At 36.9% G+C, this 25886-nt stretch overlaps 1 protein-coding gene across 2 annotated transcripts in view; it reads left to right on the top strand.

The window, feature by feature from the left end:
* Nucleotides 1-25886, top strand: part of PCMT1 (protein-L-isoaspartate (D-aspartate) O-methyltransferase) — a 36101-nt gene that overhangs the window by 7712 nt on the left and 2503 nt on the right. The window contains exons 2-7 of one of the 2 annotated variants that reach the window (XM_055713089.1): nucleotides 4516-4620; nucleotides 6438-6469; nucleotides 8223-8327; nucleotides 11678-11798; nucleotides 16499-16584; nucleotides 18130-18299. In XM_055713089.1, the coding sequence (XP_055569064.1) occupies nucleotides 4516-4620; nucleotides 6438-6469; nucleotides 8223-8327; nucleotides 11678-11798; nucleotides 16499-16584; nucleotides 18130-18299 (619 nt within the window). Of the gene's footprint in view, nucleotides 1-4515; nucleotides 4621-6437; nucleotides 6470-8222; nucleotides 8328-11677; nucleotides 11799-16498; nucleotides 16585-18129; nucleotides 18341-25886 lie in introns of both variants that reach the window. The other variant, XM_055713090.1, reaches the window with a different exon arrangement.

The raw sequence follows: 25886 nt of genomic DNA on the forward strand, positions 1-25886 counted from the left end.
CTGAGTGTTTGAGGCAGATGCACTTTGCTGATAATTTAAGAGTTAGAGGTTTGTATGTGTGAGCGACTTAAAAAACACTTGTTTGCAAACACCTACTTTCAGTTTCTTTAGCACAAAGAGCTTTGTGTGTTTTGGGGTCAGCGTCCTTTGTTGGATGTTGGGATGCTGATCCATCACTTCTTGTTCAAAGTGCTTTCTTTGTGTTCATGGTTTACACTGAAATCTTCCTATGCTTGTTACTTAAAGAAAATTCTATTAACTGAATTGCTTTCCCATCTTTTTTTCTTCCTTTCCCCACATAAAAAAACCCCAACCTTAAAAATATCACCAACTAACTTCACATTGCTTGAAAAATAAAGATGTGTTTCTGTTACAGCCCCCTTTCCTCTTGAATGTTGCTGTCTGGTTTGTGTGGGTCGGGTGGAGTCATCTGGAAACTGTTTTTTGTCACTTGAGTAATACTAATCTACTTGATTTCATCTTTTATAGTATAGAGCTGTATGCGTTTTGCATCATGCTTTAAGACCTCTGTATGATTTAAAAATATTAGTTTTGCTGAAAGGTCATTTTCATAAGTGAAGTGGTTATGGAGAAAGTAATCCGAGCAGAAACTAAACTATGTGGATGCTGATATAGCCCCACAGTAAATGGTTTTGGGATGTGCGTGAGTGTTTTGTTTATGTAAAGCCAGCAACAGGAGGTGTTTGAGTAGCTGTTTATAAAGTAAGCTTGTGTACTGGTTTTTATCATGTGGCAATGAGACATCCTTTTTCTGATCTGGAAGCTAGTGCTGATGTAGATGTTGACTGCTAGTATTTTATGGTTTGGTTAGAAACGTGTTTGATCAACAAAAGATAAGCCCTTCAGGAATGCATTTGTTGCTAAATAAAAAGATAGGTGGTTTATTTGTTGCAATTCTACATACCTCTGCTCTTTTTTTTTCCTTCTTCTGACAGCCAGTTGTCCAGTTTCCCAGGTTACACTCAACAGCGGTATATTTCTACCTTCAAATCCAAGGACTGCTCTGTGAGCTCTTTTCCTGTTTTCCTGGTGTTATTTGTGGAAAAGAGGCAGACCAGAGTGAGTTTTCAAAACATGCTCCAATTATGTCAAGTTGCCATTGGCGCAGTCTCTCCACAGAGTAACTCTTGAACTCTGCAGGCTGTGCTCCACTCTTAAGTGGTTACTTTTTGCCTTCAGCCCTTTGAAGCTTAGGAGTTGTGCACATATAACTCTTATTAAAGAGCTTAATTTTTATTTTAAGCTGTTAGCTAGTGTGTTTGTATATGAGCCTTTGCATGTAAACACTTTATAATTTGGTATCTGATTTGTTTGCAGTATTATCAGTCTTGAAACTCTGCGGTCTGTTCAAGGAGAGTCTTCTAATCATGTTACCATTGAGAAGGATAATCAACCTATATATAATTGTGAAATATTTTACTGCAATATATAGCTTCCTTTTAAGATATAGAAAATGTTTTGCACTGACATTTTATTAATTACTGTTGATTGTCTTGGTTTTTTGGCACTTAGAGATGGCATGAAATTAGAATGTCGTCTTTGCAATATAAACTCTTATTGGCTTTTTTAGGGGATATACTTGTTTTTTGAACTTAATTCAGAATTTGATAGAGATTTGTTTCAGACAGAATTAAGGTCCTGGATGCTGGTCATCTTGGGACGGACTGCTGCAGGAAGGAAAAGACTTCCATTGGAGTTCAGTACCTTGCAGTTGCTGTGTTTCTCTATATTCAACCATGAGACTAAAAAAAATTCTTTGTTACCAGCACAGCAAAAATTACTACAAAGTCAATATCGACTTTACTGTTTAGGGCTTAATTGCTTTTGTGAATTCCCACCTAAAATTTGCAGTTGTCTCCATTGTATAATAAGCATATTTGTAAAGCAGACTTAATCTATGGGGGGTAATGTGATGCTCTGTAATTCCACATTCATAGCTGAGAGGGGGATTTTTTTATGAAGAGGGAGCATTACTCAGTAATTGAAGTACATGGCTCAGACATGAGATGTAGCTTTTACCACTGTTTCTGCTGGGGACTCTTGAGTATGGGTAACTTGATTAACTTCTATTTACTGGTGAAAAAGATGATACTAATCAAAGACGATCCAATAGTCGGCAAAACTCATGAGTGTTTGCTGAATGAGAGCGTCCTGAATGCTCAGAATTTGTAGAACGTTAGTAGCTACTGTTTTCAATTTTTGTTGGTCACTTGCCCGTCAGTGTAAGCATTACAGTTGGTTATACATGCTTTGCGTGGAACACAGTTTTTGTGTTTAGTTTTGCACAGACTTCCACAGATGATCTCTGCCATAGAGTTCTTATACTGTGATTAAAAAAGTTGGGGGAAGAAGGGTAAAATCTGTAAGTAAAATAATAGAATGGAGGCAGAATAAGATTTGTAGATGTTCAGAGGTAAATTTGCTTAATACTGTTTTGATGACAGGAGTAGATGAGAGAGGTGGCAGGCATGGAGTTCTCTAAAAAGGGGAAATGGATTATGTGTAGCCCAGAGGTTTGGAAGAAGCTTGTGGTTACAGCAGTACCGAGGATGTTCTCTGCCTTACCACAGGGCCCTGCAGTTGCTCTTTCAAGCTGGAAGCTTGACCTTTGCATTCACCGCGTGTTTTTTTCCCCCAAGGCATAAAAGGAAAGGGTGGATGGCTACCTATAGCTTCTAGAAGGTATGCATCTATCTGCACAATACAGAATCTCAAGGAATAAATTGCTATTTTAGATCTTTCCTGAGTGCTTCTCAGCTGCTGCTTTTTGACCTCTCTTCAGCCCCCCAGAACCTTTACCTCTTCACTCCTGTTATAATTAACTTCGCTTATTCTTTTTTTTTTTTTTTCTTAAAGTACATTTCTTTTAGAGATACTAACTTCTTGGTGATACCTAGTAAGAATCTAACAGTAAAATTTTGATATTTTTTATTTGTTTTGTTTCTATGCCAAGTAGTCAGGGGAAAATTAGTTTTGTTTTCCTTACTATCTTATATTGTCAGTGCCAGTGTATTAGTGGATTGATTTGTTTGTTTGCTTTTCTTTTGGGATAAAATTTTGCTCAATGAGTAAATTTAGAAACTCCTGTGAAAGTCTGCTGTCTCAGATTAAAAAACTTGCATTGAAATGAGGAGTTTCCTCTAACTGGAACTGTAGTATACATTTCTAAGAGTCAAAGCGCAGGATATATGTAATGTGTATAGTCTGTGAGGGGAGCTTTTTCTGGGACTTAGAAGTTATGGAAATAATTCTAAAAAAAATTATTAATTTTTTTAAAGAATTGTTCTTTTCCTTAATAATTTGGTAGTAAAATTCCTATTGCAGTTCTATTTCATACTTTGTCTTCAGACCAAAAAGCGAAATGACTTGGGGGGTTATTTTGCTCTCTGAACTCAAGCCTAGTTATATAGGATAATTAAATCCTGGATACAGGTAGCAGACAAGAAAAAACCAAAAGAAAATCCTATGATTGGTACTGTAAACAGTCAGGGAAGCCTCTACAGGAGTTAGCTCAGGCCTGGGCACATGTGTTAGTGTTGGTATTAATTTAAAAAAAAACACTGGTACAACTTCACTTAGGACTATCTTACAAGAGCTCCTTAATCTGATTTTTGTGATACTGCATTTTGGATTAGATTTTAAAGGACCTGAAATTATCTTTTTTTTTCCCAAGTATAATTTTCCAAATAAATCTTCCTTGTTTAAAGTAGTTCAATGAAGCAATCCATTGTTGAAAATTCAGTTCTTTGTAGCTTATACTGTGTCCTTTAATACAAGTGACTAATTAACATCTTGTTTTTCTAAAGTTTTCTGTTAATCATAGATGTCTCTTCAGAACTCTAAAAAAAGAATTATCAATGTTAAAACTTCAATAAAATTGCAAGGAAAAATGGCTGCGCTGCACAGTGCTTCTGACACTTTATTTTGAAAAGTGAACAAAGATTCAAAGCATTTGGATATAAAAGCTTTTTGGCCTCAGTGTGCCCCATTTCTGTAGGAGTTTCTTTACAAAAGTGTTTTTCTTTTGCCAACACAAAAAAGGAACAATCTTGAAAATAAAATACTGAGCAAGGATGCTGCAGCTTCACCTGTTTTTGTATATTTTTCAATAGTTACATAGCCTTTTAGAAATATGAAGTGTGTCTTGTTTGCTGTGTAGAGTAATATCAGTTTCTTGCTGAATGTTTTCAGGAATATCAAAGGTGTGTGTGAAGCTGAGGTTTTTCAAGGAGATAGATCTTTGCAAATGGTCTCTACTGTTTCAGAAAAGCATCTGTAACTGCTGGGAAAGTCTTGTTCAAAGTTCACTGGCTTAAGCATTGTTTGATCTGTGGACCACAGCTTAATTCTTGTATGATAAGGGTTAGAGTGTTAGAGGGTAAGGTGGCATGATTTCTCACAATATTAGGAATATATTCACGTATTTCACATGCTCTTGCATTGCAGAAGAGAAAAAATGCCTGAAATTTTATGTATTTATTTGCTTATTTATAGAAAATGGAATCATCAAATCAGACAAGGTATTTGAAGTAATGCTGGCTACAGACCGTTGCCACTATGCAAAATACAACCCTTATATGGATTCTCCACAGTCTATAGGTAAGAGCATCTTGTAAAATTTATTGAGATTGTTCTAATTTGCATAACTGTGACTGCCTTTGTCAAATATTAAGAATGTGAACATTTTTAGAAAATTTTGAAGCTTTAGTTCATTATTTATTCAGTATCTTTTAACTAAGTTTCAATTTGTTATAGAATGCAATTGGCATAATTGGATACGTCAAGTAGATAGATGTTCTTTGTCAATATTAATATGTGTATATATATGTATTTAGTTTTTAAACCACAGCAATTTGTGGTGGTGCAGCTGATGTTTAAATACTTAAATCATTTGTATCCCATTTATATCAGAAACAGTGTCTCTCTTTGCATTGATCTCAACTGAATCATTTCTGTCGAGTTGCTTAAACCCTTAAATGAGATTTATTTTTTTAAATAGGAAAATAGGTTTTCAATGGAAGACCTGCTCTGATAGTGTTACATATCTGCTATTAGTTAGAATTAACCACTTTTGATTTTAATAGGAATATAGAGTTATAAGAAATATTCTAGTGGAATTTGCGTTTGCATAGCAACCGACAGCTACTATGAAATCCTCTGTACAGCCCCATACCAAGGCCAAAGGAATTGGTCAGAATCACTTAGTAGGAATGCTTAGAACTTAGATAACAGTTTCGTGTTTCAATGCATGATTGGATACAGTGTTTACGTGTAGCCTAGGAGAATGTATTGAGATGTCAGAATGTAGAATTGATGGGAACTGGGGGAGAGTCGAATGAAGCAACTCTTAAGCTACCTGCCAAGAAACAGTGAATGTAGGTAAAAGGTAATTCCGGCAGGGGGCATCGCGACCACCGACTCATGTACCACCTCCCCGAATAATACCCCAGACCCATTTCCAGACCTTTCTAACTTTACTGCACAGAATTGGATATGGGAGGAGAGTATGTTAATGATTTTCAGGAAATACTATGTTTATGTGTGAATACTTAATTAATATTAAGTAAGTCCTATATAAGGTGTATGATTTTGAAACTTGGTGTGCGCTGATCGTGAGAGGACTCACTCATGCACCCGGCCGTTAATAAAGAAGTGTCTGCTTATCTGCATCACATTGGTGTTGATAAGTTCTTTATTCCGAGATTTTGGTAACAATAGGACCATTGTTTACGACGGTTATTTCCCATCCTGATCCCAGTTTTACCTTTCCAAGGCAGGAGAGTGAATTACATGAATGTAGTAATTTTGTATTTATTTCCCTCCTCCAGCCCTCCCCTAATAGTGGGTCGTGAGAACTATGAATTTTATTAGAATTTTATTAGTTGTATAGGAAAACTAAAAAAACCCAAAACCAAATCTGTCAGGATACATACACACTCAAAAACTTGCATATCTTCACAGAAACATATATAGGTGAGTGTTCCTCCATGTTTTCTCACAGTTTGCAAAATAGGTGAGGTTATTGTCTCCAGAAGTTCAATGGTCCCTGCCACACCAAACTAAGTCAGGTTTTTACATAGGGAGTGAGTGAAAAAGGCATTGTTATTCTATGAGACATTACTGTTCTGAATTCAACATACTTGATCAAGCTGAGGCAATGTAGTAACAAAATGGAGACTGAAACTGAGATCAAGGACGGAACCTTTTTTCTTTACTGTCCAGAGTTGGCATGGCATAGCTCTCAGATGATGTACCTTAACTCACTTCTGAAGCAGAGCACTGACTGTTGGGGTGTGTGTGTAGTGCCCTGAATGAGGGCAACAACTAAGGTATTACGTTTTACAGTCAAGGTCATAAAGATCATAAGGTTGCTGCCTGAACAATGATCAATGCGTTCTTCCATTCTCGTTTTACAGGTTTCCAAGCAACAATCAGTGCTCCACATATGGTAAGCTTTAAACTTATAAGTATTGGTGATTTTATAAACATCCAGATGCTTCTGAAATAAAATATTTTATCCTAGCAAATTTAATGAACAGTTGATTGCAGTGATGCTGTTGTGAACTGCCTAGTGGGAGGGCACAGAGGAGATTGAGCCAGACTTTTCCTAGAGATGCACTGCAATAGGATGATGGGTAGTGGACAAAAAAAGTGCAACATGGGAAATTGATTAGTTTCTAGGGTGAAAAATAATCCTGTTGAGGGTAGTTAAGCATTGGCACAGATTTGCAGATTGTGGAAATTCTGTTCTTTGATATACAAAGAAGCTGACTGGACAGGGCTCTAACTTAAATTGCCCATGTTGAAAGAGGTTTGGACCGCGGGATTTCCAGAGGTCCTTTCCAACCTAAATTTTCTGACTCTGTAATTTATGAAAATAAAAGAATTTGGAAATGGATAACAGTGATTTATATGGTTGGTATTGCTGTAATGCCTCTAATTCTTTGGACAGGAACACCCCCCACCCACCCCACCCCCAACAAACATTGTACTGAGAAGCAGGTTTTTTTGCCAAGTGGTTTGAGACCAGGACATTTATGACTAAGGCATGAGAAGGGATTTCAGTACATAGATCTAGGACAGACATAATTTTTGTATGCTCCTTTATTTGAGATGAAGGATGAATAGAAGCATATATTTTGTCCTTGCAATGTTTGGAAAGTGTCAAAACATAATAAAGGTCTGGTCCTGTTGACTAAAAACTGCCTAGCTGAGTTAGAATTTACTTAGTTACCAATATTAAAAAACCCAGGAATTTTGTATAGAAATGTCAATGATTTTATTCAAGGAAAGGCAGCGAGAGTAGTACTGTGACTAAGGGAGAAAATAAGAATTAAGTTTTCAAAATTTTAACTCACTGAAGTCATTATTTGCATTATCCTGTGTTTAGTACTAGTAGAATATGAGCAAAAAGGAAGTATATCCTCTAAGCAAATGTTAACATTTATTGTTCTAGTTAATTTCTGTTTTCTGAGTGTAATGGATTAAGCCGTAAGGGTGTGGTAATGGCTGTCTCTGAAACGTTAAAGAACAAACTGTGTTTTTTAGTTTGTGACCTAAGCTTGGCTTGTGTACTGGTCTGCCATGTGGGAAAGTAAAACTCACGAAGTGTCTGTAGATTACTGCATTTCATATATGAGCCTGGCTATCTGACTTTGTAAAAGACAACTTCTTTTTCATACTCCTTGAATCAGCAAGTGTGGAGGTAATACAAGCAGTAGTTCTAATAGCCATTTTCCTTGATGCTCCAGAGGTGCCTTCTTCCTAGCTAGCCTCTGTCCCATCTTACTCCAATGTATATAGCCTAATGATAAGTTAAATTCCTTAAAGGCCATATACTGCCAGAACAGTAAGAGCCACCAGAGCTGAAGAGAATTAAATTGATTTACGGTGTCTCTCCCAGTAACTATATATACACTGAGTTTGTGCTAGAAACTTGAATGGTCAGATGAGTTTATATTTGTATATACTAAAATAATAAATAAATATACACACACACTTCGTTGAAGTCAATATAAGTAACAATGATTATATCCTGTAGCTACCACGCCCACACACACCTTTTTGGTAATAGAAAATAACACAGAAATTTCTTACACAAATCCTCAGTGCATTGCTCAAAATCACTGAAGAAATGGATATATATATATTGGGCAAGATAGACACTTTAAAATATTTTGAAATTTTCTGTCTTCTCTTAGCATGCATATGCTCTTGAACTTCTGTCTGATCAGTTACATGAAGGAGCCAAAGCACTTGATGTGGGATCTGGAAGTGGAATCCTTACAGCATGCTTTTCACGAATGGTGAGATATTTAGTTTAATCACTTGACCATCAGAACTGCTTGAACTGAAGCATAACTCCGAGTTAAAGGGGAGAAAAAAAGCATTCTTTCTACAGTGGATTTAGGTATATTATACAGAAAATAATTTACTCTCCTGGGTGTGATTAGTACCCATTTGTTACCCTAGCTGATACTATATGGTTGAGTTAAAGGGTCCAGTCAATTGTGTGATGGTGAAGAAACTGTCTAGAGGAGAAGTTTTGGTGTTTTTCTTGATTGTGCTTTAGTGGTTGCTTTATAGCTTGAAGGAAGGAGGTGTTTGCTTTGTCCAGCCCAATTTTTATGTTATCTTGTGTGGCTATGAATGTTCTCATTGTGATAAATTGTCATGTCTTCCTGCTGTGGTGAGAGCTTACTGAGGCCTGAAATAATCCTGTTCCCACAGGAAAATACATTGTATGTATATAAATTGTCTTCAAATTTAACTTCTTTTTTTTTTTCCTGTTACCGTATTGTGTGAGCATCACTATAAATATTCATTTAATCTTTCCTAAGTTAGATAGTAATTTATATTCTTTTTATGTATTCTCCAAGTAACTAAGTTTCTGGGTTGTTCAACCTGTATGTAAGGAATTCTGTGATGCTACCCTATCTTACATCAGGAAAAAAAAATGAAAAAAATTGTTTCATGCTGGCTGTAACTACAGTACTGTTAGACTAAATTATGTAGTGGAATATAATCTGCCCTTCCTTCTCCATTCCAGGACTTCATCATTGCTTTATAACTAGCAGAGGCCTTCATTAAATTGCCAACTTAGATATTTATTTTTTTTCTTTCTGAAAAGTTATTTTGTAATATGGTGATGCATATGATAACATCTCATATGGGTTTTTTTAGCTTCTTAGTTTTCTGTTTTCAAGCACTGATCTGTTGAGTCTGTGATCACTTCTGGTTTCCTGTGTTAAGAATCAGATAAGAATGTTTAGGACTGGGCAATGTACTATCAAAAGTATTTAGGATTTTTAAGTGCTAGCTGAAAAATAAATAAATAAAAAAGTAGTTGAAGTAAGTTAACCAAACTGCAGTTTAGAGGGAATATTACTGTCAGTTATTGAACTTTCTGCCTATTATTTTTGGTCTTTGTAGTAAATAATCAAATGCTAGTAGCATACATGGGAACTTCAGTCCTGCAAACATTAATGCGTATTTCTCGCTGAAGTTACAAATGCATAGAAGAATAGTCATTTTTTATAAGATATGCAAGTTGTGGTTGGGGACCTTTTGCTTTTAAAACAGCTATGTAAGAAAAGCTGAAAATGTCTGTAGAGAAACCAGAATTGCCACAAAAAGGAGATCTCTTTCCAATTTTGCTGAGGTTAATCATGCTGTCTTTTTATTGCCATATGAATATCATGGTCCTCTTCTGAATCCCCCTCTTGGTGGTATGCTATGGAATGCCTTACAGATGTGTTTTGTGAAACATTGCATAAATGCTTCTCTTCTGTTTGATAGCATTACTCTGCAATACAGATCTTGCTTCATCCACTTGAATGAACGTAGATAAGACAGTATGTACTGCTTGGACTTTCACTGTAACATTCTTTCTAACAGTAACAAAAGCTTGAAAGAAGTATATTATGGGGAGTGATGGTAAAGCGTTTCGCTATCAAAAGTCAGTTGGGGATGTGCTTACTGGGTCATGTGGATGTTGCTTCTCAGTCTACTGGAGATGTAGAATGAGTTGCTTGCATTTGTGGTACAGGTACCTGAGTGAACACTGATGTTGTGACAGCTTTACTCCTGTGATGGTAATCTCATTTGTGGTACTTCTGGGAAAGCTCTATGTTTACTTACACTAGTAAAACATCTTAAAGATCTTTTTGTTTGGGTTTTCATGTTAAACTGCTGTGATAAACTTAAGTTTATTCACTTTTAAAAGTTGTCAGCAAATTAAATTAATTATAGCTTTTGTCTTGGAAGTACTGGCATTATAAAAAAAGTATGGTATATTTTTATTCCAAACAGATCATGAAGATCCCCAAAATTGTGCCATTCTGCTATTGCCTCAATTGCACACACTTCAGAGTTTCAGGGTAATTGATGAGGGCTCATCAATAGCATAATGGACTGTGACATGCAGCAGTAGATTTTCTTACTTTCTATCAAGGCTATTTCATGTTAAGACCATTTTGCTAAATTTTAATTTCTGTGACTTTACCCTTTGTTGGAGTACAGTGGATCTTTTGCCAGCTTCTGGTACAACTGACTGCCAGGCATTCCTCCAGATAGCAACTGGTGGTTGTCCTAGTGAAAACTTGCCATGTGCCTTGCTCTCTTTCAAAGGCTAGGCTGGTGGTCTTCCACTTGAAAAAGAAGAGGTAACACTGCTCTCTTGATGTTTTAACATAGGACTTGTCCATAATAAAACAGAAAAAAACCCCACCATGATATTGATAACTAGTTACTAATTTTCCAAGTCTTAGTGACGTTAAAATGCAAGATACAGAAACATAACTAATGCATTCAAGTACGTCCAAAGACAAAGTTGTATGACAACATGGGCTGCTAGGATATACTTTGCCATTCTGTTCTTTGAGCTAGATCCTGTTAAAAATATTCCAGTTTTGGAGAGAGGAGAAAAAGGATTCAAACCTTAAAATCTGACTAACCTTCTGAAATTGTGTCTTTATTCCAGGAATAAATGGAGAAGATTTTGTTAGTAAGCCTTATTTCCCTCAGAATACACAGATCTTCTGTGGCCTTTTGTGAGTTAGGAGCTCTTGAAAGTTCCACTCTTCCTGTGGAAGAGAGCTGTAAATCTGAAAGTAGATTTATGAATGCAAGAGTAGGTAGTTTGTCACTGACTATGAATTGCTGCATTTGCTTCTGGAAGAATGAGACTCTTCAGATAACTTAGAATAAAGTGCATGACTTGCTGTTTTCCTTGAAGGAAGGTCTTCTCTAGAAAAACCTTAATCTTTGAGTAAGTTTATTCAACATGAAAGGAGATAATTTCTAGTCTGTGTCCTTGAAGTTATTACTTTCTATTGCAGGTAATTCAAACACTCATGACCAGATCTAACTTCCAAAAATTCAGAGAAGAAATCTCCACTAATAGTATAACTTAACATCTCAATAAGATTACAATAACAAACATTTATAAGACCATACTGACAAACTTTAATTACCAGTTGCTTCTAGCAGTCAGGGTGTATGATTCCAAGCAGTAGTTTTCATAACATTGGGAAAATATACTACCACTTCACCGGTTTTGTTTTTGTTAGAGAAATGGGCTCAGGAGATAGAAATACTCGTTCTGTACATGAATCAAAACTAGCAGAAATTATTCAACTCTATATTTTTATTCCAGGTTGGTCCCAAAGGACAAGTTGTAGGAATTGATCATATCAAAGAACTAGTAGATGACTCAATAAATAATGTCAAAAAAGATGATCCCACATTGCTGTCTTCAGGAAGAGTGAAACTGATTGGTGAGCATCAGACTGATATACTTACTAATTAAACTGATATTCTTTCTAGCAGCTGGTTGAAAATGACTGGAATTGGATATGATTAAAAATTCTAATATAAGAAGTTAAACCAAAGAAAGAAGAGCCAAATGAAAATTTTAAAATCCAACTCATCTTCAGACCTTTGAAAATATCTTCACACAGTTTGAAGATTGACTTCTGGTAATCTTAAATAATATGTAATCATGCTATGAGAGAAGCTTAACAGGGAGGTGTTTTCTGGTGAAAATATTTTTACATGCTGGAGGTGTTTCATGTTAAATTTCCTGTTTAAAATTGGGTTTGAATTCACAACTTTTCTTGATAAAAGTACTGTCATCTAAATGAGCATTTTAACAAAGCCTTTGTATTTCTGATACAGTAATTGAGAAAGCTGCACACAAAGGGTTTAGTGGAAAAAGTACTAGACTGGCTGGCAGTATGCATCACTGAATTTAATTTCACTTGTTTTTAAAATTAACAGTATTTGTATGTTAGGGAAGTGATTAATCGACACGTTCTGGAGAGGGAATAATGCTAAATATATACAAGGACAGTGAATTGTTTTAAATACTTTTTTTTTTACTAGAAAGAAAGATGCCTTTTTTAAATAAGATGCAAAGCTGGCAGGAAGAAAGCATTCCCTTCGTTATCTTTCTGTTCATTAAGTTTAAAAAAGAACTTGAAGGTCTGGATTATTTTGAGGCTTCTAAGAAGAGTGCTTGGAAAAATGATTATTATGTGATGTTTGGCTCTTAATACCAGTTTGATTCTTGTTTTTTTTTTTTTTTTTCAAAATGAGGGACTTTAAAAAATCTTTTTAAAATAAACCAATCAACACATGTACTTGTACATGTGTATAAAATGCAAAGTCCCTGACGGAGAACACTTCTGTGTTAAACTTAATTGGGAAAGAAGTTATGCTGAGACGGTTGGGGCTGGAGAAGGGGAATGGGGGATAATTTCTATTGTTGCTGTACAAGAGCAATTTGGACTTATGCTTCTTGATACATCTGAAACAAACTTTGATGCCCTTTGGAGTCTAGAATTCTAGGTAAACATAATCGTCTGTATTTATGTTTGACTTTGTAGCAGGATAACTAAGAGACTTCTGAATAGTTTTGTTGTGAGGTGCATTTAAGAAAAGTACAGATGTATGAGTAGCAGTTCAGTGGATTATGTGGAGAAGAATGTTTTGACTGTGCTGGATTCCTAGGGACTCTTTGGTGAGGAGCTAGAATCCAGACAACTGTTTTTTAAAACAACTAAAAAACACCCAACCCAAACACCCTCTCCTCCCCAACACACAAACAAAAAACCCCTGAATACCCAAGGTTGATCGATGGTGGAAGGTGCATGAATTAAGTCTAGGTATGTCAGTTGCTGGCTTCTTGCAAGTATGCTTCAACCATTCTCCATTGCTTTGTCACACCTCACATACGCCATAACTGCATTTCAGAAGCATCAACATTATTTTGGGGTGTCTCAGCAATAGAACTGCACTGGGAACTTAGGAATAGGTGTACTTAGGGTATGTCTGTATTAGTTTCTGGTGGTTTTGCCTTTTTTGATATGGTTTCTTTTGTGTTTTGTTTTTTTCTTAAAATCAGAAGGGTACCTTTTGAGGTCAGTCTCTCTCCTGCTTCTACTTACCACACTGGCTCACATGAGAGTACTCCTGGACGGCACAGACTTTGATTCCTTTTGGATGAAACTAGACTGGATTATGTACTTTCAGAAGCAAGCAAATATGTTTGATATGTTAATGGATATTAAGCCAATAAGACAGAACTAGACCAGGGTGATCATTCAGAAATGCGCATATTGCATGGCCATCAGGTTCTCGGCAAAAACTCTTTTGCTGTACCGATCTGCTTCTATTGTACTGCACTATTTGCTGATGCAGACATAGCCAGAGGGGATGAGGGTATTCTGACCACAGAGAAGTAGTTTTCTTCTGTTTCTCTGCTCTTGCTATGACTGTGTGAAACAAGTCAGCATAGAGACACTGAAGACTGTCAGATCAGAAGATCAGGTCTAAGGTTCAAACACAAGCCACGCAACCTTTTTACATCAGAAAGTCCTGGTACTGCTTCCCCTGCCCATCACCACCTGCCACCCACCACTATGATTACTTCATTAACAGGCTGCATGGAACTGGAGATCTGAGAAGGACAGGTGATGTTACTCAGGATATAAGCACAAGCTCAAAATTTGGGCTGCTGTTTGCTCTTGGACATTGAATAATACAATAATTTGTATCACATTGAATATATGAATGCCAACTGAACTTTTTCTTATCTGTGTTCCCATTGTGGGTAGATATGTACCTGACTGCTGTAGCCAGGAGAATTTTTGTGGGTGTTAAAAGGGAAGAGCCATGCTGTGCTTATGCGTATAAAGGAGCATGATTTTTTTTTTGTGTGTGGGGGTGTGCCGATTCTGAAGATAGTGGCTTTGGTTTGGACTATTGATTCTAAGAGCAAAGGGTTTAGATGTTTTGGTTCCTTTTTACCGCCATCGGTGAAGTGATAAGATGTGCAGAAGTCATGTTCGGACTTCTCTGGACAGTGCTCAAGATGCATTTAAGTCTCAGAATACATGTGTTCTTCAGAAGACAACTTTGCAGTTTCTTTCACACTGTTTTTTTCAGTTTAGCAATCTCTTCTTCTTTTGCCAGCAGTACTGGAAATCACTGCACCTAACGCCTGCTGTTGCATCTTAAGGAATGAGGGTCTGTTTTCCTGTGTAACTAACACCATTCAAACAGTATCTGTATTCTTGAGCTGAAGAAGTCTTTCTCCATTGCCTTCTCTTACGGAACAGCAACTCGATACAGTTAACACATCACTACTTCCTCTTTAGAGGTGTACAGTGCTACTATGGTATAAACAAATATAAATTGTATACTTTACTGCATTGAAGTGGTTGTTCCAGTACAACCCACTTTGGCAGAATCAGAGAGATTAAAGCCCTGGAAATACTAGAACTTTCATTACTGGCAACAGTAATGAAGGCTGCCTTGGTGGAACTGGTGATCAATAGGCATGAGTTCTCTTGAAGCACTGGTAGTTCTTGCTCGATGGCTTCTGCTTGCAGCCCTTGGTTAGAGCTTGTGGTGGGCAGAATTGACGATATGAGGAAATATGTCCCTGAGCTTTAAAGGACTTCTGCTGAGGAAATGTGCTCTCTTACAGCTTTGGGTGTAGAAAGTTATTGCAGGGTCTTGTTTCAGCACCTAGTATGAAGGATGACTCACTCCCCAGTTTTAATGGTTTCGAGGACCTGTCCAGATCTTCCTGTACACTCTTGGATACTTATGGGTGTTGTTACTGTCCAGGTAGATGACCCTGTCACTGAGGTCAAAATGAAACCTGTGATGGCCACCATGTATTTTTCCTGCCTTGTGAGTTGTTGGAAGGCAAAAAGTTGACAAATTTTCACCCTCTGGTAGGGGCTTAAAAGTTCTTTTGACTCATTCAGCCTTTTAATTAACCTGTGATAATAGTGATTGCAGAGAAGTTGAAGCTATGTTTGAAGACAGAAAACCCCAAGCAACTACTTGTGTTGAGCAGAGGACTATGTTCATTAGCCTTCTTACTTTTCTTCTTGACTGATTACTGGGACTTCTGCATTGTCTGAGTATGAATTTGTGGATGGTTTAGCCTCCTTTATTACTTATGTTCCTAAATAACTCCAGAGACAGTTTGCCTAACTTACTCTGAATCTCCTGTTGGTTTCTTGTAAATACTGTGCATGCCACATTTGCATCATCTTCTTTCAAAACTTTACCCAGGATCTGGTTTAGTTTGCTATATTTCAATGGCTTAAAAACCCCAGTCTGTTCCCCTTGCATCCAGTATAACTGGGGTGGTATGAGACATCTAGGATAAGGTGCTTCTCCCTAAGTTCTCCACCAAAGCTGACGCTGCATCGGTAGCCCTCTGAATAACTTGGTTACTCCTAACATCTTCCAAGCAGCCACCTGGAGCTTTAGCCACATGTCTGATGTCTGACCTGGCTATCCATGTCAGTCCAGCAGTTGTCTGCAGGAAGGATAGCGAGACCCATCTGCTGGCGAAAGGGGATGTGTGGGGATTAGTGTACTGCACTAACCTATGAGTGTGTGTGAGGTCTTTGAGTCCAACCAGTAGTGCAGTTACAGATGTATAGTCCATGTGAGTACTTGCTTTGTCTTTTCCTCACCTTTGGAGTCTTCTGATATGTGCTTCTAAGATTTAATACTTTAGACTTATGATTTGCATTATATTTAGGAATGGTATGTGTGAAGGCAAGGCAAAGCAAAGTGTATGTTCTAAGAAGGTAAACAAGGGGAGAAGTCACCTGCAGTTGGAGTGGTAGGGCACATAAATACTCAAGTATCCTTTCTGAGTGGACATGTGTCTCCAAGAACTTCTATTACAAATCCATGCTTTCTAATTTCAGGTGCTTCAGTAGCATTTCATATCTTTTAGAAGTATGTGTATGTACGTGTGAGGGCATTTTGTTGCATCTATTTTTCAATTGTGTTAATATTTTTAAATTGACTTCACGTTATTACTGCTCAGTAAAAATAGTATAAATCTGAGCATAGCTTTTTATCTACCTGTAGATATGGGAGATCAGCTGTTTTTTCTATTCCTTTTGAAAACTTTTTTTTAAAAAAAAGTGTTTTCTTGCAGTGGGAGATGGAAGAATGGGATATGCAGAAGAAGCTCCCTATGATGCGATTCATGTAGGAGCTGCAGCGCCAGTTGTGCCCCAAGCAGTAAGCCTTTATATTTTATATGTGTGATTCGGTAATCTCTTAGCTGTAAAGAACACTTTACGTACATATATATGTAAAATACTTGGTAGACTTGCACTGCTGGGAGTATCAATGGGCAGTGTGGTATTACTGTATGATGTGCTTTTTTTGTTTCTGTTGTAACTGGGCTTCCTGGTGGTTTGCAAAAACTATTTGTTCTAATAACCCTCCTCTAAATAAACATAACTTAAAATTACTTGTGGACAAATCTCTATTACAACAATCAACTGGAGCATTTTTTCATAAGCTAATTTGGTTTTGTCAAACACTGAATTATGAAATTTAAGTATTTGTTGCTCAGGCTCCGAGACGTTGAGCCTGTTGGAACAGTAATATGCTCGGCTGGAACTACAGATAATACCATGTGTTTGTAGCTTTCAGAGTGGATACAGGGTAGTATTTACTAGAGAAGCTTGAGAATAACTAGGGACCTTAGAGTATGCATGCATGAATTTCATTCTTGCAGATAAGGTTGGGATTTTTTTCCCTCCTCTTTTCCTCAGGTGAATGGGAATAATTTAGCATGATTTGATATGCTAGATACCAGTTATGTTTTTTTTTAAAATTGATTTTAATGAGGGACGGTGAAGGACTAGAGGTTTGAGGTGATATAGACAAGTTAGACGTTTCCAGGCATTGGCTGTTGTTTTGTTTTTTTATTTTATTTTATTTTGGGAGGGAGGTGTGTGGGATGTTCCCAGCAAAGTGATGACATATGACAATTAAGAAGGTAACTTAAAGCTTATTACTGAATGAAACAGTTCTTAATTATAACTTCTGTGAGTAAACAAGGAGTAAGATTTTTTTTCATTGTCTGGGAAGTACTGAAATTTTCTTGAAACTACTGTTATTAGCCTCCTTCTTTAATTATGAAAGCAAAAAAAAATCCAAGCATTTCTCTCTCATACTCTGTTACTTGTCACTTATCCATTCAAATATTTTAGAATTTTAGACTAGTTTCACAAAATGCTGCTCCATTCACAGAATGAAAGAAGAGCTGTTGGATAGTGAGTGTATTGTAGACAACTTTTTTACTTATCTTCCTGGAATAATTTAAAATCACAAATCTTAAATCTTATTCTGAGGGCTTAAGGGGCGATGGGTTACCCCAATAATGTTAGACATTGGGCCTGTACTAATACCCCAAACTATCAAACTGTTAAAACTGGCATTTTAAAAAGATTGAATCTACTGTAAAAATAATTTGTGATTTACATGTCTTTCCTCTGTTATGTAGAAACTTAAAACTGCAACCAACCTAGTTAATTCAATTTTTTACGTTCTTTTTGAGTTATATGGAATTATTGTTAATGTAACAACAGTTGTACCATATTGTGATACTCTCATTTTCAGTGCACTTTTTATTTTTCCTAATTAAAGGAGTTATCTACTGCATAATAGTAGATAGATAATTATAGAAAAGCTATTAATGTAATGTAACAAACTTTGGATCCAGCATGTCTCTGAAGTGGCTGGTTACATTCTAATTTCTGTGTTGTGTTCTAGCTTATAGATCAGTTAAAACCTGGCGGAAGATTGATATTACCAGTTGGTCCTGCAGGGGGAAACCAGATGCTCGAACAATATGACAAACTAGAAGATGGCAGTGTCAAAATGAAGCCTCTGATGGGAGTGATATATGTGCCTTTAACAGATAAAGAGAAGCAGTGGTCCAGGTGGAAGTGATTTTGTTCCACTTCTTCCACACACATGCAAGGTGAAAGGGTGTGAATTTTAAGCAGATAGACTGCAAGGCCTGCCTTTGCTGCTGTTGTTGCTTTCTGCTCCTCCATACTGTGAAAAGTGACTGTCTGCATTACTACATCACCAAAAGGAGGTTGTGCTAAATTTGACTTAATTTAAAAGCAGAAGAAAAATATTGCATGGGTTGCACTTTGTCTCTTTTAGTCTTTGGTGTGTTGAAGTTTGTTTGTTGTTTGGAACATAATATTTTCTAAATTTAAACTTCCCTTCTAATGAACTTTTTATAACTAGCTTGCCCAGTAATTAGGGTAAAAGTGTAAAATACTACTTAAGAATAAATATTGTTTTGTCCTCTGAGTTAGTGGTAATTGGGTGTTCTTTTTTTATTTTTCTGAAATGTCACAAATGAAGAAAAATCTTCGTAAAATCTCTTGTGGGGAAATACAGACAATCTTGCAAGCACTTTTTCCTCAGCCCCCGAAGTAGCGGAAAGTGGAGAAGGTAATCCCTTCTTCCCTGAAGTGTAAATGTAGTTGAGTAGTGTTTAGAAACTTTTCTCAGATGTTATAAAACGTCTATCATCTTTCTCTGATGGGGGCATATTTGTGTTTGCCAGCACAGCAAACTCTAAAGGCTTTTCTAGAGGTAGTAACCTTCCAGTTTGCTGAATTGAATGGCCAGCAACATAGACATAACACAGCTGTCAGCTTAAACCATGCTAGGCATTAGTATGCGAATGAACAAAGCAGCAGTCCTGTTTTGCTTCCTGGCAGAAAATGCTTGTGGACGTATTATTTGTGCTAATGAAATGCATAGATGTGTATTGAGTTTTGAGAACAATTCTTGAGCTTTATAACTCCTAAATTCAGATTTTTGGCTTTTTTCCCTTGATATTCTGGAGTATAGCTTGTGATTTGGATACATGAATACCTAGAGTTGAAGCTATCAAAATGTCCATAAAAAGTACAAATAAAGCAGTTTGCATTACTGCTGCTTACTGAAACCTCATTTCAGTGTTTCTTGGATTATTGTATAGCCACCATGTACAGATTACTCTTAGAACAACTTTAATGAGTTACTGCCTAGCTCAAAGCTTTTGAAGCATTCTCATTATTCAGATGGCTTGTATTTGCTATGCAAATTAATACTTCATCAGTGAGTACTGTCAGTATTCCCTCAGTGGGGTACTCAGCTGTTTCCTGCCTCTTGTGAGGCTTTGGAAGTCTTGCTTTGTGGTCATTTTCCTCCTTTGGCAAATGTGGCAGATTTTATTCAGGTTTGCAGTCCATGCTCTGCTTAGTCTGGAAAACAGAAGTATTCTTCTTAAGCCTTCCTTTTTCCAGGGAGGTTTTATGGATTGTTCTGCATTTCCATCTGATGTGATTATAGTAGCTTTTTTTTTTGTAGCAGCCATTTGTGTTCAATAAATATTATATATAAGAAGGATTTCTAGAATGACAGTGGTTATCCTTTGCTGATAGTGAAGATGGTGAAGCGTATTAAGGACTAGAATTCTACGGTCTTTGCATCTCTTCTGTGCAGTTTTGTGCTCTGTTTTCTCTGCTAGCTCAGGAAGAAGTAATAGATTGTCTTTGGGCCTTCTTTGGTCATGAGCATTGTGGGGTTCTTTTCCCCAGATTCTAACCAGGTTTTGTTCTTTTCTGAAATGCTTCTTGATTTATTTTTTTTTTTAAAGTATTAAGAATGTACATTGGTGTTACTAGAAGAGGTAAATGGTTAGCCTGAAGGGTTACCTTGATCACTACGGTGGCATAGAGGCTGTTTCTTGCTACGTATGTTTAAATTTGGTTCAGACTTGGAAGTCTCAGAAGTCCAGAAGTTTTTTTTTCTTAAATTGTCCTTTTCCTGATCTGAAGAAAATTCCCGCTCCCTTGTTAAGGATAGCTGCCAGTGTACTGCTGACCTGATGAGGTCACATCTGTCTTTTGTTGTTTTTCCTTATCAATGAGTCCAAAGTTTATGGTCAGCCAGCTGCTGCTAAGAAACTCCTAATTATAAATCAGCATTTGTTATTTGTGCTAGCATCAAAGATGAAAGAGGTGTTTTTTCTGCAGTACTTAGATTTCAATTTATCTTTCCTACATTGTTGAAGACCTGTGAGCAGAGATCAGTTGAGACTCCTCTGAAAGAGCATCTTTTAAGTCTTTCTGTGATAAAGAGCTCTCGTGTGTGAGAGACTCTGGTTCTTGTAAATCTAAAATTCATTGAACAATCATCTTTTTAGAGTAGCCTAAGAATCCTGTGTGCTTAGCTTGTCATTCTCTTAGTTTATGTTGTTTCATTCCTAATTAGCGATAGCATTTAGCACAGTAATAGTAATTCTGTTCCTAATGCAAGTAACTGTTGTCACATTAAAAATTGGTGTCCCATCACAAAGTACAATCAGTAGGCCAGCAGCATGTTCCTAGGCTAGCAGACCTTCCAGTTGACAAGAAAGAAGCCACTTGAGTTTTTGCTTAGCTATTCACATGTCAGAGAAATCAGTGTACGGTTCCTTGCTAAGGCTGCAAGATGCTTTTCACAGAGCAGCACAACAGTGACTTGATCTCTGGGTGGTGTTTGAGGTCAAACTTAGCTTCAGCTGGTTTGCATCATTCTTCACTATGTAAAACCGGAACTTCTAGCAGAAGAAAATCTGGACTAGCTGGAAGGAAAAGGCTCCTTGGATTTCAATAAATCTGATTTTGTGAGTATTACTGGATTTCTTTAAATTTAGTCCATAATTTTCTAGTTTGGCTTCAGCTACACACAGTAGTGTTTGTTTTAAACTCCAAATACTAGTTGGGAATTTTCTCATATGTGACTCCATGGGACATTTGGAAGTAGACTATACACAGGAATTTGGTCTCCAGTACAAAATGAAATGCATTAGTGTGCCAGAGATCCAGCAGTAGGTGTCCATTTATGTGATTATGCTCGTAAGGATGTTTATCCTTTCACATGAAGCTTCTCAATTATTAATTGTTTTTTTTCCTTCCTGGTAAGTAGGGAGGAGAGAGAGAGGACCTCTTGTGCCACACCAGTTGAGAGCACAGTTTATTAGCTATCTTATTGGCACTTGTTGTGTAAATTAGGTTCTTTCTGGTTTTACTTCTCTCTGAGAGTTCACTTACTGCTTATACGGAGAGACAATATATAAAGAATCATAGAATTGTTTAGGTTGGACAAAATCTTTAAGGTTGAGTTCAGCCATTAACACAGAAATCCTATATCTACCAACCATGTCCCTAAGTGCCACATCTATATCTCTTTTAAATGCCTCCAGGGATGGTGGCTCAACCACTTACTTCCCCGGGCAGCCTGTTCCAATGCTTGACCACCCTTTCGGTGAAGAAATTTTTCCTAATACCAAGTCTAAACCTCCCCTAGTGCAACTTGAGGACATTTTTTCTTGTCCTATCACCTGTTACTCAGGAGAAGAGACCGACACCCACCTCACTACAACCTTCTGTCAGGTAGTCATAGAGAGCAATAAGGTCCCCCTGAGCCTCCTCTTGTCCAGACTAAACACCCCCAGCTCCCTCAGCCGCTCCCCATCAGACTTGTGCTCCAGACCCTTCCCCAGCTCCATTGCTCTTCCTTGGGTGTGCTCCTGCATGTCAGCGTCTTTTTAGTAATGAGGGGCCCAAAACCAAACACAGGATTCAAGTTGCAGCCTCACCGGTCCTGAGTACAGGGGAAAGATCACTTCCCCAGTTCTGGCCACGCTATTTCTGATACGAAGACCAGTAAGAGAATAACGGTATAAGGAATGCTTAGCAATGAGTCTCTGTTGCTATCTTGGATTTTATTTCCAAACTGGCAGCACTTTTAAAAAGTTAAACTACTTTCTTAAACTTGAAATATTGCATTAGGAGAGATTACTTATAGATGTCAAGCTAAATTCATATTTGCTGATAAAATACAAAATCATAATGACAGTATAATATCTTTCAGCAAAAACTGCAGTGACTAGACTGGGGCTGTTACTGTATCCTACATATCTGTACATAATATGTGATTAAGCACCCTTTTGGAAAACATTGAATAACAGTTTCTAGGCAGAAATATATTAAATTATTTTTTAATAAATGTTTCAAATGCCCTGACAAGCTAGCTGTCTAATTTCAATTGAAATTAGCAGGATTTGTTTGCCCAGAATTCCTTAGGTTATGCAGAGTTAGGATTATGATTAAAGTTTTTATTTTACTTTGCCAAAAAGAATCTCTGCACAATTTTTTTTAGGGAAAAATTTAAGTATTTTGCAAAAATGCATGTGATGTATTTTTTCTGCAACCAATTATACCAGTTACCTTTTCTTTGTTATTTCAACTTACTCTCTCAAATTGATGATCCTAGCAAGTAACAAATACTTTATAACATCATCTTTCCAGATTAAAATGCTACAAGTCTAAGTATTGTGTTTAGTTACCTTCAAAGTTACAAATGAGAATTGGCTGCTGAAACACTAGTAGATACTGAAATTCAGTGTGTAGCCTAATATGAATTAGAAATATAGTATCAGTAATGACAGCATATTTCTCATAGATAAATGATGTATCAAAAAGGGAAAATCAAATGCTGCCTAATGACAAGAAAATTGAAGTGGATCAAAAAGTTACAAGTTTCAGATAAAAAAATTTATAGATGTTTGTTCAAATATTTAATTGGAGTGCCTTCTACCAAAGAGATGGAGACAGATTGCAAGACTTCATGACCTACCTGTACTGCAAACTTTTGTTATTTCTTACTGTTGATAAGATTTGTGAACATTTTTTAAATTCTTTTCATAATGAACTCTGACATTTACCTGAAATGCTACCTATTAGACTTTTCTGAGAATGTTTCCTAGTTTGTTGCATACTCCCAATGGGAAGCGTGGAATATTCCTGTATATGTTTTCCCTACTAGTAAGCCAAAATTTTTTTGAACTTTCTTAAATTTATTTTTAGAATAGTAATTTTGAGGCTTCTGAAACTTGCTTTAACTTGAGCTTACAAAGTTGCTCTGATGCCTCGATTGACAATATTAGATGAGTGATTCTCCTGTTAGAATTCCAAGGGCTTGAGGAGGGCTATGGTGGTGACTTAAAACCTAAATATATATATTGCTTACTAAGCAGGAACTAGTAAGCAGATTAGAAGGTGCGCCTGTAAGAAGGTGGAGGGAAATTACATGAGTTGTGTAAGAATCACAGCAAATAATCATGGCCAGAAAAAGGGAGAAAAGTAATTAATTCATAATCTTTCCTATGGTTCTAGAGGACAACAGGATATTTTTTGCAGTTAGCTTTTGCATCTCCTTTTAAGCTTTGTAGCAGGATAGATTTCTTACTGCTGGGAGGATAGGCAAGTGTCCTGGCTTTTACCAGGAGTTGAAACCTCGTAGATTTCATAGCTTGGCAGCTTCTGATCCATACAACTGAAGTTCAGATCAACTGATGCTGTTTTACAATATGTATTTAAGTCTGCAAGCTGTTCATGTTGGGTGGAAAGCTGGGAAGTGTTACCTACCTGATGATCTAATTTTTTTTCTGTAACTTTCTATTATATATAATAGTGCACATATAAACTCAGCTTCTTGTAACGGTAGAAAACAAATGCTGCATAATTTTAACACATATCATGGATTGTTTTGGGCTGGATGCTGTTGTTAGGTTGAGTAGTGAAGGACAAGTGAAAAATCTCGAGGGGAGCAGATTTCCTTAATACAGTGATTGTTCTAATAAACAGAATATGAAAATCTTTATTTTGAAAGTGACATTTAGGATATACTTAACTTACAGGAACATTATTATGCCATCAGGAATAGCTTAAAGCAATGCGACACATCAACAATGAAAACATTGGCATGTTAGTGTCACTTATTTCAATTCCAAGTACAAATACAATTTTGTAAAACAACCCCCACCCCCTTCAAATACATTAAGTGCATTAGCACCATTGTGCGAAAACCTTGTCAGCACCTGTGGCTGGGTTAAATGATGATGTTTAATAGTTTTGGAGTAACTAGGGATTTTTTCTTAGGCTTGCAATTTCTTGAGGATCTACGTTGGGTTTAGAGGAATAAGAATTATTTGTCCCATTGACAGGCTAGGTTTTTAAAAGCTGTGAGAGTATATGGTAGGAATGAGGATGAAAATCACATCAGCAATTAGGCATATGAGACTAAACCAGCAGTAGCAGTAGTCATTGCTTACATATGCTTTTTGAAGTTGTAAATATTAACTGATGATGCAGCTCCTGGAAGCATTAAGGTTGAATGAAGTACTTGTGCCAGTGAATTTAGGACTGCATTTTAAACTGGGTATCAGATGTTCATTTACTTTTATATGTTCAAAGTGAGCAAATACCCATTCTGTGAAATAGGCAAATATGAAGAACTTCCAAACCTTTGGGTATAAACAGGTTTTTCTTTACCCCTGCCAAGATGTGTTCTTCCCCTTTCTGTTTTTTTCTGCTTTCTGTAATTACTGCAATACTCTGAAGCTGTACGATTAGTACGTAGTACCTCAGCATTATTACAAGGCAGTGCAAAGTGCAAAGAATGCAAATATTTCACTGACAAATCACAAGTTTTAGATCCCAGCTGCATTAGATAGAAAACTAGTCATTTAAGCACTACTTGCAGCAGCCTTTTCAATTGCTTTTAAAATGTTTTGCCTGCTGTCATTCCATGCTATATGATTCCTGAAGGATATAATGTCATTGTAACTTGAAAGCTTTTGCTTGTGTGCATGTAGCACAACATTTTTTGTGGGTTAGTTTGCATGATAGCTGGAAATACTATTGTGTATTGAGCCAGCAATCACATTAGTGACATTTTTCTTCATTCAGACAGTTTGCTTTATCTAATGAGGGTGATGCACCTGCTAAAAGAAAATTGCAGCAAACTCATTGTGCGTTTATAGATAGCTTGTGCTTTTTGGGGCTGGGGGGGCGGGTCAGGGAAGCAAATGCTTCTGTTTGAATTTTCCATCATTCATAATGGCACATTGCACAGCTTTCAGATTTGATGGACATTTTGCATTAAAGTTAATGCTCCATTAATATTTAAACAAATCACTAATATATGATAATTTCACTGTTGGAATATGGGTTCTGTGGGTTTCCTGCTTCAATGTGTTTTAAATGTCCTGCAGGAACAAAAGTCTGCATTTCCTAGATTCCTCATAGCAATTTAGAGAGGCTTCCCGATGCATCCTTTCTCCTACCTGAATCTCCTTTTAACACACACAGACTCCCTACCCTGCCTCCATACCTTCCATAAGCTCATCCTGATTTAGCAATAGTTCCTTCAGGAGCTAATTGAGCTCCTCTATGAAATAAATAAAATACACGATACAAAAACATATGATGTTGATGTGAGATTGTGTTCCTAGCTTTCTTGAGAGGCTGCAGCGGAAGCTAAACTTGCGCTTTTGGCAGCTACAGAGAATGGTTTTTGCCAACACTCTGTCTAGTAAGTTGGCTCTGTTTCTTGCCAGGATGTAGCCAATGGAATTTGGATGACAGGTAGCTGTGTAACTAGCTGTGTGGTGTGAGGGATGTTCGTTAAAG

Source organism: Falco cherrug, chromosome 6 (assembly GCF_023634085.1).
Source record: "Falco cherrug isolate bFalChe1 chromosome 6, bFalChe1.pri, whole genome shotgun sequence".
In the NCBI taxonomy this organism is placed as follows: domain Eukaryota; kingdom Metazoa; phylum Chordata; class Aves; order Falconiformes; family Falconidae; genus Falco; species Falco cherrug.